General features: G+C 50.6%; 1 protein-coding gene across 1 annotated transcript; it reads right to left on the bottom strand.

The window, feature by feature from the left end:
• Positions 1 to 3737: 3737 nt before the first annotated feature.
• LOC138867520 (uncharacterized) lies at positions 3738 to 5081 on the bottom strand. The gene is made up of 4 exons (XM_070143375.1): positions 4910 to 5081; positions 4472 to 4651; positions 4169 to 4279; positions 3738 to 4048 (listed from the first exon to the last, which is right to left on the bottom strand). Exons 1-4 carry the CDS (start codon positions 5079 to 5081, stop codon positions 3738 to 3740), a joined length of 774 nt encoding a protein of 257 aa, XP_069999476.1.
• Between the last annotated feature and the right edge of the window lie 9020 nt (positions 5082 to 14101).

The following is a 14101-nucleotide window of genomic DNA, read 5'->3' as shown; positions in this document are numbered from 1 at the left end:
AAAGAGGAGGAAGGAGAGAGGGACGGAAGGAGGAGAGGAGACGGAGAGAGAGAGGAGAGGGGAGAAAAGGGAAGAGGGAGTGGGATGGAAGGAGAGGGCAAAGAGGAGGAGGGAGGAGAGAAGGGACAGGGTGAGGAAGGAGGGAGACGGAGAGAGGGGAGAGGGAGAAAAGGGAAAGAGGAGTGGGATGGAAGGGAGAAGGCAAAGAGGAGGAAGAGAAGGAAGGGACGGGGTGAGGAAGGGAGACGGAGAGAGAGGGAGGAGAGGGGGAGAAAAGGGGGAAGGAGGAGGAGGATGGAAGGAGAGGGCAAAGAGGAGGAAGGAGAGAGGACAGGGGTGAGTGGAAGGAAGACGGAGGAGAGAGGGAGGAGGGGGAGAAAAGGGAAGAGGAGTGGGATGGAAGGAGAGGGCAAAGAGAAGGGAGGAGAGAGGACGGGGTGAGGAAGGAGACGGAGGGAGAGGGAGAGGGGAGGAAAGGGAAGAGGAGTGGGATGGAAGGAGAGGGCAAAGAGGAGGAAGGAGAGAGGACGTGGTGAGGAAGGAGACGGAGGGGGGGAGAGGAGAGAGGGGAGGAGGAAGGGGAAGAGAGAAGGGGGATGGTTGAGAGGGCAAAGAGGAGGAGGGAGGGAGAGAGGGACGGGGTGAGGAAGGAGAGCTGTGGAGGGAGAGGGAGAGGGGAGAAAAGGGAAGAGAAGTGGGATGGAAGGAGAGGGCAAAGAGGAGGGAGGAGAGAGGACGGGGTGAGGAAGGAGACGGAGGGACAGTGAGAGGGGAGAAAAGGGAAGAGAAGTGGGATGGAAGGAGAGGGCAAAGAGGAGGAAGGAGAGAGGACGGGGTGAGGAAGGAGACGGAGAGAGGGGGAGAGAGGAGAAAAGGGAAAAGGTAACGTCCGTAAACATAACCTTTGAGGAGGAAAGGCAACAGGAAGTAATGTTGCAATTAATTTTTTTTTTTAACCCGGATCTGGATCACGATCTTAGACTAAAACACACCTCTGGTAAAAGATTTTTTTTTTAATCTGTTCATAACTCTTTGGGTTATCCTGATAAAAAACGAATAATTACTTTCCAGATCGTCACTAATACCTAATGGCATCTCTGACAAAAAAAGATAAATAAAATAAAAAATAAACAACTAAATAAAAATAAAGAAAAATGAAAAAAATAATAAAATCTATTCATAGCTTTTTTTTTTTTTTTAGTTATCCTGCTGACCAACGAACGAACAGACAAACCAACTAACCACTGCGACCAAAAATATAACCTTGGCGGAGATAACAATCGTCCATTTAACAGATTGCATATTGCCCCCCCCCCCCCCCCGTTGGCCTGGTTGGGGTGAGGGGAGAGGGGGAGGGGGAGGAGGGAGAGAGGAAAGGGGGTGGGGGAAGGGGAGAGGAGTGAGAAGGGAGAAGAGGAAGGAGGGGAGAGGGGGGAAATGGGGGGGGGGAGGATAGAGGGAGATAGAGAGGGGAAGAAGGGAGAGGAGAGGAAGAAGAGGAGGAGGGGAGTGAGAGGGGAGGAAGGGGAAGGGGGAAGTGGGGATAGAGGGGGAGATAGAAGAGGGGAAGGAGGGAGAGAGGAGAGAGGATGGGGTGGGAAAGGAGACGGAGGGAGAGGGAGAGGGGAGAAAAGGGAAAAGGAAGAGGGATGGGGAAATGAAAGGAGAGAGAGAGAGAGTCAAGGGGAAAGGAGGGGAGATGACGAGGAAGAAGAAAGAGGGAAAGAGGAGAAAGAAAAGGGAGATAGTGGGGAAGGGAGGGAGGAGGGAAGGGGAGGGAACAGGAGAAGGAAGGGAAAGAGAGGAGTGGGGAGGGAGTGGGGTGTGGGAGTTAGAAATATATTGAAATGGTTGAGCTAATATATATATATATATATATATATATATATATATATATATATATATATATATATATATATATATATACGAAAGGCTCTCTTGAGGACAAATTAATGTGCATTTGCAGCCTTTATCACCTTCGCCAAGGAGGCTATGTCTTTTTCTTCTTTTTTTTTTGGCAGTTTTGTTGGTTGGTTGATTGGCTAGCAGGATAACTCAAAAAGTTATAAACATATTAAGATCTCTCTCTCTCTCTCTCTCTCTCTCTCTCTCTCTCTCTCTCTCTCTCTCTCTCTCTCTCTCTCTCTCTCTCTCTCTCTCTCTCTCTCTCTCTCTCTCTCTCTCTCTTTACCAGAGTTGTGTCTTAGTCCAGCTTAGATGCCATTAAATTTTGGTGGCGATTCGGATCATGATTTGGATCCAGGAATTTTTTTAGAGGATTCGTTAGCATTGCGAGATAAGGAAACGCGGACGTCACCAGTGTGCTTGAGAAAGGGTTGATTTTAGCGTAATTCTTTAAATCTGAATGTTTTTTATATCATTTTAATGGCCCTGTTGCTCTGGCGGAGGTATGCGTTCTCTGAATACCTCGAGATTACTTCATATATTTCCACTCGAAGGCGGGTTGGGGAAGAAATTAGTGATAATGATGATAATGTTTTTACCGTATAAGAAATACAACAAAGGACAAACAGGTAAAATGAGCAGATCATACTAATTGGGATTGGTGGTGAATGGTGGTGGTGAGAGTGGCGTGCTAGGGCCTCCCGGGGGCTCAGGATTGGTGGTGAGGAGTGGTGGTGAGAGTGGCGTGCTAGGGCCTCCCAGGGAGCTCCCAGGATCTGTGGTGAATGGTGGTGGTGAGAGTGGCGTGCTAGGGCCTCCCGGGGGCTCAGGATCTGTGGTGAATGGTGGTGGTGAGAGTGGCGTGCTAGGGCCTCCCGGGGACTCAGGATCGGTGGTGAATGGTGGTGGTGAGAGTGGCATGCTAGGGCCTCCCGGGGGCTCAGGATTGGTGGTGAGGAGTGGTGGTGAGAGTGGCGTGCTAGGGCCTCCCGGGGGCTCAGGATTGGTGGTGAGGAGTGGTGGTGAGAGTGGCGTGCTAGGGCTTCCCGGGGGCACAGGATTGGTGGTGAGGAGTGGTGGTGAGAGTGGCGTGCTAGGGCTTCCCGGGGGCACAGGATTGGTGGTGAGGAGTGGTGGTGAGAGTGGCGTGCTAGGCGGAGGCACTCCCGGGGGGCACTCAGGATCCCGGTGGTGAATGGTGGTGGTGAGAGTGGCGTGTTCTCTAGGGCCTCCCGGGGGCTCAGGATCGGTGGTGAATGGTGGTGGTGAGAGTGGCGTGCTAGGGGGACCTCCCGGGGGCTCAGGGATCTGTGGTGAATGGTGGTGGTGAGAGTGGGCATGCCTAGGGCCTCCCGGGGGCTCCAGGATCAAGGGTGGTGAATGGTGGTGGTGAGAGTGGCATGCTAGGGCCTCCCGGGGGACTCCAGGATCCAGTGGTGAATGGTGGTGGTGAGAGTGGCATGCTAGGGCCTCCCGGGGGCTCAGGTGATTGGTGGTGAATGGTGGTGGTGAGAGAGGCGTGCTAGGGCCTCCCTGGGGGAGCTCAGGATTATTGGTGGTGAAATGGTGGTGGTGAGAGTGGCGGTGCTAGGATGCCTCCCAGGGAGCTCAGGATCAGTGGTGAGATGGTGCAGTGGTGAGAGTGGTGGCATGCTAGGGCCCCCTCCCAGGGCTCAGGATTGGTGGTGAATGGTGGTGGTGAGAGAGGCGTGCTAGGGCCTCCCGGGGGACTCAGGATTGGTGGTGAATGGTGGTGGTGAGGAGTGGCGTGCTAGGGACCTCCTGGGGAGAACTCTGGATCGGTGGTGAATGGTGGTGGTGAGAGTGGCGTGCTAGGGCCTCCCGGGGGGCTCCAGGATCGGTAGTGAATGGTGGTGGTGAGAGTGGCGTGCTAGGGCCTCCCGGGGAGCTCCAAGGATCTGTGGTGAATGGTGGTGGTGAGAGTGGCGTGCTAGGGCCTCCCAGGGGCTCAGGGATCGCAGGTGGTGAATGGTGGTGGTGAGTGGCGTGCTAGAGCCTCCCGGGGAGACTCCAGGATCGGTGGTGAATGGTGGTGGTGAGAGTGGCGTGCTAGGGCCTCCGGGAGGGGAGGCCTTCCAGGATCGGTGGTGAATGAGTGGTGGTGAGAGTGGCGTGCTAGGGCCTCCCGGGGGCTCAGGATCGGTAGTGAATGGTGGTGGTGAGAGTGGCGTGCTAGGGTACCTCCCGGGGGCTCAGGATCTGTAGGTGAGATGGTGGTGAGGTGAGAGAGGCGTGCTAGGGCCTCCCGGGGGCTCAGGATCGGTGGTGAATGGTGGTGGTGAGAAGTGGCGTGCTAGGGCCTCCCGGGGGCTCAGGGATCGGTGGTGTAATGGTGGTGGTGAGAGTGGGCGTGCTAGGGAGACCTCCCAGGGAGCTCTCAGGATTCTGTGGGTGAATGGTGGTGGTGAGAGAGGCGTGCTAGGGGCCTCCCAGGGGCTCCCAGGATCAGGTGGTGAATGGTGTGTGGTGAGAGTGGCGTGCTAGGGCTGCCTCCCGGGGGCTCAGGATCGGTGGTAGAATGGTGGTGGTAGTGGCGTGCTAGGGCCTCTCCGGGGGCTCATGCTAGGATCTGTGGTGAATGGTGGTGGTGAGAGAGGCGTGCTACGTGGCCTCCCGGGGCGCTCCAGGATCCAGGTAGTGAATGGTGGTGGCGAGAGTGGCGTGCTATGGCCTCCCCGGGGGCTCAGGATCTGTATGGTGAATGGTGGTGGTGAGAGAGGCAGTGCTAGGGAGACCTCCCTGGGGGCTCAGGATCAGGTGGTGTGAATGGTGGTGGTGAGAGTGGCGTGCTAGGGAGACTCCCGGGAAGCGCTCAGGATCTGTGGTGAATGGTGGTGGTGGCGAGAGGTGGCGTGCTATGGCCTCCCGGGGGCTCAGAGATCGGTGGTGAATGGTGGTGGTGAGAGTGGCGTGCTAGGGCCTCCCTGGGAGAACTTTCAGGATTGGTGGTGAGGAGTGGTGGTGAGAGTGGGCGTGCTAGGGCCTCCCGGGGTCTCAGGATCGGTGGTGAATGGTGGTGTGTGAGAGTGGCGTGCTAGGGGCCTCCCCGGGGGCTCAGGGATCGTAGTGGTGAATGGTGGTGGTGAGAGTGGTGTGCTAGGGCCTCCCTGGGGCTCAGGATCGGTGGTGGTGAGGAGTGGTGTTGAGATTGGCATGCCTAGGGAGCCTCCCAGAGGGCTCAGGATCGGTAGTGAATGGTGGTGGTGAGAGTGGCGTGCTAGAGCCTCCCGGGGGCGCTCCAGGATCGGTGGTGAGGAATGGTGGTGGTGAGAGTGGTGCGGGTGCTAGGGCCTCCCGGGGAGCTCCAGGATCTGTGGTGAATGGTGGTGGTGAAGAGTGGCGTGCTAGGGCCTCTGAGGGCGGCTCAGTGATCGGTGAGTGGTGAGAAAGGGAGAGAAGGAAAGAGTCTTAATGATAGAGACAGAGATATAGAGAGAGACATGCAGACAATAAGATAGGGATAGAGTGTAGAGACAGAGCTAGAAACTAAAGACAGAGCTAGAAACAGAGAAAGAGACAGACAGAGATAGAGACAGAGACAGAGACAGCGACAGAGATAGGGACGAGAGAGATAGAGGCAGATACAGAGACAGGAGACAGAGACAGAGACAGTGCAAGAAACAAGAGATAGAGAGACAGAGATAGAGATAGAGACAGAGAAAGAGATAGAGGCAGATACAGATACAGAGACAGAGACAGAGAGAGATAGAGACAGTGATAGGGACAGAGAGAGATAGAGATAGAGACAGAGACAGAGACAGATACAGAGATATAGACAGAGAGAGATAGAGACAGAGAGAGATAGAGACAGAGAGATAGAGACAGAGAGAGATAGAGACAGAGAGAAAGATAGAGAGAGATAGAGAGAGAGATAGAGAGATAGAGAGATAGAGAGAGAGATAGAGAGATAGAGAGAGAGAAAGAGAGAGAGAGAGAGAGAGAGAGAGAGAGAGAGAGAGAGAGAGAGAGAGAGAGAGAGAGAGAGAGAGAGAGAGAGAGAGAGAGAGAGAGAGAGACAGAGACAGAGAAAGAGATAGAAACACAGAGAGAGAGAGACAGTGATCGAGACAGAGAGAGAGATAGAGCCAGATATAGAGAAAGAGAGAGATAGTGAAAGAGATAGAGACAGAGACAGAGACAGAGATAAAGCTAGAGACAGAGCCAAAGTCAGAGAGAAGTGAAGATGGATAGAAAACAGACGAACTACACTATCAAGGGAATGATACAGACAGACATCTCTTTTAGAAGGTCAAAGGTCAAACTCTATATCGTCTGCATACGAGAGTATTGCTGTCTCTCCACTCCGTTCTCACGTTGAATAAATCTGTATAACGAATTTCGGTTCATTGCAGACTCTCTTGTTCTGGGAAATAGGCATTCGAATTATCTCTCTGTTTCTTGTGTTTTATCATCTTTTTGTATTGTCGTCATTCAGATCCGTTATTTTGTATCGTTATATTTCATTGATTTCATTATGTTATTAAAATTATCATTTTTTTTTCATTACACTATGAATGAAATGTAATTAATTTTCTTTATATATATTTTTTTTATTACACTTTGAATGATTATTACTGTAGAAGCATCATTTACGCATAGCATGATTTTGCAAAATTTTGATTCATATTATTCTGTTACATTTTCATCATGGCATCTGGCAAGCAGAATAAATCTTAGCTTTTTTATGATTTTTTTTTTTTTTTGGGGGGGGGGTTGAGTCTCTTCCCCCCCCCCCCTCTCTCTCTCTGTCTTTGTCTGTCTGTCTATCTCTCTCTCTCTCTCTCTCTCTCTCTCTCTCTCTCTCTCTCTCTCTCTCTCTCCTCTCTCTCTCTCTCTCTCTCTCTGTCTCTCTCTCTCTCTCTCCCTCTCTCTCTCTTTCTCTCTGTCTCTTTCTCTTTCTCTCTGTCTCTTTCTCTTTCTCTGTCTCTGTCTCTGTCTCTGTCTCTGTCTCTCTCTCTCTCTCTCTCTCTCTCTCTCTCTCTCTCTCTCTCTATCTATCTATCTATCTATCTATCTATCTCTTTCTCTCTTCTTATCTGCCTTTTTTTGAATTCTAGAATATATTTTCACTTTTTTAAAGTGTTTATTTTTCCGTTTTCGGATCGTTTTAGCTTTTTTTTTTCTCTCTTGTAGGATTTTGGAATTTTCCTCCAATATTCGTATTTTTTGGGTTCTTCTTTTTCTCCATGTGAGGAGTTCAGATGTATACTTTTTGTCATTTTAAATATTTTCATGGAGTGTTTTATATCGTTAATTTCAGCTTTTTAGTTAATTTGTTGGTTTATCTCTCTCTCCTTCTTCCTCTCTCTCTCTTTCTTTCCTTCTCTCTCACTCTCTCTCTCCCTCCTTCGCTCCCTCCTTCCCTCCCTTCCTCTCTCCCTCCCCCTCTCCTTCCCTCTTTTCTCTCTCTCAAAAAAAATAATAATAATAAATAAAAATAGATAAATAAATAAAGAAAAGAAATACTTATACCACTGTTAAATCATAATGGCAACGGCCCCCATTCCCCTAATCCATGGCAGGAACTGATAGCGTTGGACTTTTAAAAGGATCACGATTGGAAGATTGATGGTCACGCAAGGAAACGCCAATTAATATATGCATGAAATAACATCCAAATTATTATACATACACACACACACACACACACACACACACACACACACACACACACACACACACACACACACACACACACACACACACACACACACACACACACTCACATCCCAAATCTTCCTTGTATTTACTCTAAATCTGAAAATCCCCGTAGATAATGATTTCATTTGGTTAATTTTATGGTCTTCAGATAGTTTCCATTTTTTGTATTCCACAAAAGCGAGCATTCCTAATTCATATGATTTATGCAAGGTAAATTTGTGCTGTATCGATTTTAAAGTACCTTGAGTGACCCATGTTTTTTTCGTCTTTTGATCGGTATGAATTTTGGTATATTTGGGAAGCAGACATAGTAAGCGGTGTAGACTATATCAACAAACATATTGCAATTTGTGTTCGAATCTAGGTGAGCCAGTTTAATTCCGAAATGGCGATGATGATGACGATTAATATTAATAATAATAGAAATGGAAATACAAATGAAAATCGATCAGCATTTTTTGCTCCCCTTTGTGGATTCGAACCCACGAGCCCGGATTCTTCCTCCCCCCCCCCCCAATCACTCTATCTCCTCCTCTCCCCCCACCCACTCTCCCTCTCACATCAAAGACTATATACGAAAGATAGGAAGCATGGCAAAAGCCTGCGAGCCCCAGCGATTGGTGGATAATGTAATATCTGAACAATAGATGGCGTTGTGTACACGAAGTATCGTCTTTTTGTTTAATATCATGAAACGTCACTTGCTGAAGATGGTAGGAAAGGGACTTTCTTTTTTTGTTTTGTTTTTGCATGTAGGCTGTAGGCCTGCTTTCCGCAATACTTTAATTGATGATGACGAAATCAAATAAAGAACTGTTTTACATACATGTGTTTTGTTTATCCTTGATTGACACAAATATGAATGAAAAAGAGGAAGAATTTATTAATGCCGAATGATTGTGGTTTATTTAATATTGTTTATTTAATAAATTGTAGTTTATTGAAGTTTTTATCATTGTATTACCAACAAAGATATTTTCTGCAATGAAATTGGATAGTATTTAAACTGGAATAATTCTATTGCTATGTAAATATGCATACAGATGATATAATTATTAATGTTTTATTGTCTTTTTCTGAAAAAGTGCAAAACCTTATTTTAATGTAAGTAAAGAAATCTCTAATAAGAAAAAAGTTATTAATGAACAGAATAATTATATAATTCCATGTATATTTATATATATATTAGTTCTTTGATATATTTCCTCATTAAAAAAGGACAAAAGTTTCAACTGAAACTAAACCTTTAAAATTAAAACAAAACAAAAAAATATATATAGTCCCTCGTATAAACGTTCTCTTTTCTTAGTTACATATCTGAACAATAGATGGCACTGTATTTAGTTTTGGACCTCACATTTTTTTCATCGGTGTGACACGTGCTTTCCTATCTTTGGTTTCAGTGGTCTTGTTTGGTTCAAATGATAAGCTATAATAGTTAATCGTTATAGTAGTGTAAAAAAAAGTATTTATCATATAAAACGATTCAAAAAGTCAGTGTAAACTATAAATAATATTTCAAAATTGGCAAAATTCTCTCTTGTATTTGATAAATAACAAATTTGTAACTAGCTGCTCGCTTGTTTGTTTACATTTGTGTCCACGTTCCCCCGTCAGCTGACTGGATGAGAATAGCGAGAATACGCCTTTATTTAGCATTAAACATTTGTTGTTTCGCACTAAATCGTCGCCACATAGCCTGAATAACGTTCACCATCGCCAGAGCCTGTGCAGGGGTTGAAGCCATCTTCCTGTGTTTAGAATTTTGGTCGGATTGTTTCCTTGGTTCTCATCGCTAGTGTGACTGCGCGAGCCAAAATGATGTAAGTAAAGTAATGCGGAAAAAGTGCTAGTGTGGCGGCCTTTAGACTACCGATGCCTACGCTAAGCACAAGCTCATAATAGCGAATGTGAAAAGTAAGGAAATATGTGATATTTAAACCCCCCTGACTCGAAAATCCAGTGGAGATGTGATGGCCTAGTGGTTTTAGCATCGGACTTCGGGCGTGCTAGCCGCCCGGGTTCGAGTGTTCGAGCCCCGGCCGGTGACAGTGTTTCCTTGGGCAAGGAACTTTACTTCAATTGCCTAGTCGACTTGGGGGTGTATGAATGTGTGTGTGAGTGATTGTGTGTGTGTGACGTATAATAATAATGTATAATATGTATAATTTAATATATAATTTAATCTAATATATAATAATAATATAATATGTGTTAATAATAATAATATAATATGATATTGGTGGTGGTGAGGAGTGGAGTGGTGGTGCTAGGGCTTCCCGGGGGCTCAGGATATTGGTGGTGGTGAGGAGTGGAGTGGTGGTGAGAGAGAGAGTGGCGTGCTAGGGCTTCCCGGGGGCTCAGGATATTGGTGGTGGTGAGGAGTGGAGTGGTGGTGAGAGAGAGAGTGGCGTGCTAGGGCTTCCCGGGGGCTCAGGATATTGGTGGTGGTGAGGAGTGGAGTGGTGGTGAGAGAGAGAGTGGCGTGCTAGGGCTTCCCGGGGGCTCAGGATATTGGTGGTGGTGAGGAGTGGAGTGGTGGTGAGAGAGAGAGTGGCGTGCTAGGGCTTCCCGGGGGCTCAGGATATTGGTGGTGGTGAGGAGTGGAGTGGTGGTGAGAGAGAGAGTGGCGTGCTAGGGCTTCCCGGGGGCTCAGGATATTGGTGGTGGTGAGGCGTGGAGTGGTGGTGAGAGAGAGAGTGGCGTGCTAGGGCTTCCCGGGGGCTCAGGATATTGGTGGTGGTGAGGCGTGGAGTGGTGGTGAGAGAGAGAGTGGCGTGCTAGGGCTTCCCGGGGGCTCAGGATATTGGTGGTGGTGAGGCGTGGAGTGGTGGTGAGAGAGAGAGTGGCGTGCTAGGGCTTCCCGGGGGCTCAGGATATTGGTGGTGGTGAGGCGTGGAGTGGTGGTGAGAGAGAGAGTGGCGTGCTAGGGCTTCCCGGGGGCTCAGGATATTGGTGGTGGTGAGGCGTGGAGTGGTGGTGAGAGAGAGAGTGGCGTGCTAGGGCTTCCCGGGGGCTCAGGATATTGGTGGTGGTGAGGAGTGGAGTGGTGGTGAGAGAGAGAGTGGCGTGCTAGGGCTTCCCGGGGGCTCAGGATATTGGTGGTGGTGAGGAGTGGAGTGGTGGTGAGAGCGAGAGTGGCGTGCTAGGGCTTCCCGGGGGCTCAGGATATTGGTGGTGGTGAGGAGTGGAGTGGTGGTGAGAGAGAGAGTGGCGTGCTAGGGCTTCCCGGGGGCTCAGGATATTGGTGGTGGTGAGGAGTGGAGTGGTGGTGAGAGAGAGAGTGGCGTGCTAGGGCTTCCCGGGGGCTCAGGATATTGGTGGTGGTGAGGCGTGGAGTGGTGGTGAGAGAGAGAGTGGCGTGCTAGGGCTTCCCGGGGGCTCAGGATATTGGTGGTGGTGAGGCGTGGAGTGGCGGTGAGGGAGAGAGTGGCGTGCTAGGGCTTCCCGGGGGCTCAGGATATTGGTGGTGGTGAGGCGTGGAGTGGTGGTGAGAGAGAGAGTGGCGTGCTAGGGCTTCCCGGGGGCTCAGGATATTGGTGGTGGTGAGGCGTGGAGTGGCGGTGAGGGAGAGAGTGGCGTGCTAGGGCTTCCCGGGGGCTCAGGATATTGGTGGTGGTGAGGCGTGGAGTGGTGGTGAGAGAGAGAGTGGCGTGCTAGGGCTTCCCGGGGGCTCAGGATATTGGTGGTGGTGAGGAGTGGAGTGGTGGTGAGAGAGAGAGTGGCGTGCTAGGGCTTCCCGGGGGCTCAGGATATTGGTGGTGGTGAGGAGTGGAGTGGTGGTGAGAGAGAGAGTGGCGTGCCAGGGCTTCCCGGGGGCTCAGGATATTGGTGGTGGTGAGGCGTGGAGTGGTGGTGGGAGAGAGAGTGGCGTGCCAGGGCTTCCCGGGGGCTCAGGATATTGGTGGTGGTGAGGCGTGGAGTGGTGGTGAGAGAGAGAGTGGCGTGCTAGGGCTTCCCGGGGGCTCAGGATATTGGTGGTGGTGAGGAGTGGAGTGGTGGTGAGAGCGAGAGTGGCGTGCTAGGGCTTCCCGGGGGCTCAGGATATTGGTGGTGGTGAGGAGTGGAGTGGTGGTGAGAGCGAGAGTGGCGTGCTAGGGCTTCCCGGGGGCTCAGGATATCGGTGGTGGTGAGGAGTGGAGTGGTGGTGAGAGAGAGAGTGGCGTGCTAGGGCTTCCCGGGGGCTCAGGATATTGGTGGTGGTGAGGAGTGGAGTGGTGGTGAGAGAGAGAGTGGCGTGCTAGGGCTTCCCGGGGGCTCAGGATATTGGTGGTGGTGAGGCGTGGAGTGGTGGTGAGAGAGAGAGTGGTGGTGCTAGGGCTTCCGGGGGCTCAGGATATTGGTGGTGGTGAGGCGTGGAGTGGTGGTGAGAGAGAGAGTGGCGTGCTAGGGCTTCCCGGGGGCTCAGGATATTGGTGGTGGTGAGGAGTGGAGTGGTGGTGAGAGAGAGAGTGGTGGTGCTAGGGCTTCCCGGGGGCTCAGGATATTGGTGGTGGTGAGGAGTGGAGTGGTGGTGAGAGAGAGAGTGGTGGTGCTAGGGCTTCCCGGGGGCTCAGGATATTGGTGGTGGTGAGGAGTGGAGTGGTGGTGAGAGAGAGAGTGGTGGTGCTAGGGCTTCCCGGGGGCTCAGGATATTGGTGGCGGTGAGGTGTGGAGTGGTGGTGAGAGAGAGAGTGGCGTGCTAGGGCTTCCCGGGGGCTCAGGATATTGGTGGTGGTGAGGAGTGGAGTGGTGGTGAGAGAGAGAGTGGCGTGCTAGGGCTTCCCGGGGGCTCAGGATATTGGTGGTGGTGAGGCGTGGAGTGGTGGTGAGAGAGAGAGCGGCGTGCTAGGGCTTCCCGGGGGCTCAGGATATTGGTGGTGGCGAGGAGTGGAGTGGTGGTGAGAGAGAGAGCGGCGTGCTAGGGCTTCCCGGGGGCTCAGGATACTGGCGGTGGCGAGGAGTGGAGTGGTGGTGAGAGAGAGAGTGGTGGTGCTAGGGCTTCCCGGGGGCTCAGGATACTGGCGGTGGCGAGGAGTGGAGTGGTGGTGAGAGAGAGAGTGGCGTGCTAGGGCTTCCCGGGGGCTCAGGATACTGGCGGTGGCGAGGAGTGGAGTGGTGGTGAGAGAGAGAGTGGCGTGCTAGGGCTTCCCGGGGGCTCAGGATATCGGCGGTGGCGAGGAGTGGAGTGGTGGTGAGAGAGAGAGTGGCGTGCTAGGGCTTCCCGGGGGCTCAGGATATCGGTGGTGGCGAGGAGTGGAGTGGTGGTGAGAGCGAGAGTGGCGTGCTAGGGCTTCCCGGGGGCTCAGGATATCGGTGGTGGCGAGGAGTGGAGTGGTGGTGAGAGCGAGAGTGGCGTGCTAGGGCCTCCCGGGGGCTCAGGATATCGGTGGTGGCGAGGAGTGGAGTGGTGGTGAGAGCGAGAGTGGCGTGCTAGGGCCTCCCGGGGGCTCAGGATATCGGTGGTGGCGAGGAGTGGAGTGGTGGTGAGAGAGAGAGTGGCGTGCTAGGGCTTCCCGGGGGCTCAGGATATCGGCGGTGGCGAGGAGTGGAGTGGTGGTGAGAGAGAGAGTGGCGTGCTAGGGCTTCCCGGGGGCTCAGGATATCGGCGGTGGCGAGGAGTGGAGTGGTGGTGAGAGAGAGAGTGGCGTGCTAGGGCTTCCCGGGGGCTCAGGATACTGGCGGTGGCGAGGAGTGGAGTGGTGGTGAGAGAGAGAGTGGCGTGCTAGGGCTTCCCGGGGGCTCAGGATACTGGCGGTGGCGAGGAGTGGAGTGGTGGTGAGAGAGAGAGTGGCTCAGGATACTAAAAATAAATAAAAAGGAGTGAGCAAAATTAATTTTGATTGTAGCAGCACGTTATGTTATGTAAACAGATCAGCAAAACAAACCATAAAAGAAAATAATAGATAAAAGAAAAATGGAAATATTGATTTATACAAATTTAGAGTTAAACGAATTCGTGCACAGAAGTGAAAATACTACACTACACAGACATACAATATTTGTGAAATTAGGTTTTATAAAGCCCTAAATTATAGATTATAAAGCCCTATGTACATTGTCAGAATGAAGGTTAAAAAAGGCAATTGCCATGGTTTACATAATTAGTATCGGAAAAATAATCTGCAAGAATAAATATTCTCATTTGATGCCTTATTGCTTGCCTATATTCACAGTCATACTTCTGTCCCATTGATTTAGATCACATAAACTTCTCCACTACTCTGTTCGTTGTTCCCTCATCAGACGCGGACAACAATTTTACCAATTTTACATTTCTTCAGGATAACCGCATTAGTAATATGGAATACTTTGCCTGACACTATTTCACATGGTGTCCTGTTAATTGAGCCGTTTCCTGTTTACAGTTTCCTCTTCGAGAAGAACAAATGGCCCCGCGCCTTCACAGCTGACGCGATGACGACAAAGGTAGAGGGTGCCGTATGTACATAGAAAATACAATTTAAATATTAGTTCTAGTTAAGTGTGAAGAAAATATGAAATCACAGGAAAGTCAGATGGAGTTCTAGACAAA

The sequence above is a fragment of the Penaeus vannamei genome, chromosome 30 (assembly GCF_042767895.1).
Source record: "Penaeus vannamei isolate JL-2024 chromosome 30, ASM4276789v1, whole genome shotgun sequence".
In the NCBI taxonomy this organism is placed as follows: Eukaryota; Metazoa; Arthropoda; class Malacostraca; order Decapoda; family Penaeidae; genus Penaeus; species Penaeus vannamei.
The sequence above is the reverse complement of the archived record's forward strand: the minus strand, read 5'-3'. Positions and strand labels throughout refer to the sequence as shown.

Bases quoted from the DNA above. Each gene is read 5' to 3' on its own strand.
- LOC138867520 (XM_070143375.1), bottom strand. From the start codon at position 5,081: ATGCCAATCTCAACACCACTCCTCACCACCACCGATCCTGAGCCCCAG. The intron at 4,280-4,471 runs GCCCTAGCACGC...AGGTCTCCCTAG, and splicing joins TAGCATGAGCCCCCGGAGAG to CACGCCCACTCTCACCACCA. The intron at 4,049-4,168 runs GCCCTAGCACGC...AGCCCCCGGGAG, and splicing joins CGATCCTGAGCCCCCGGGAG to GCCCTAGCACGCCACTCTCA.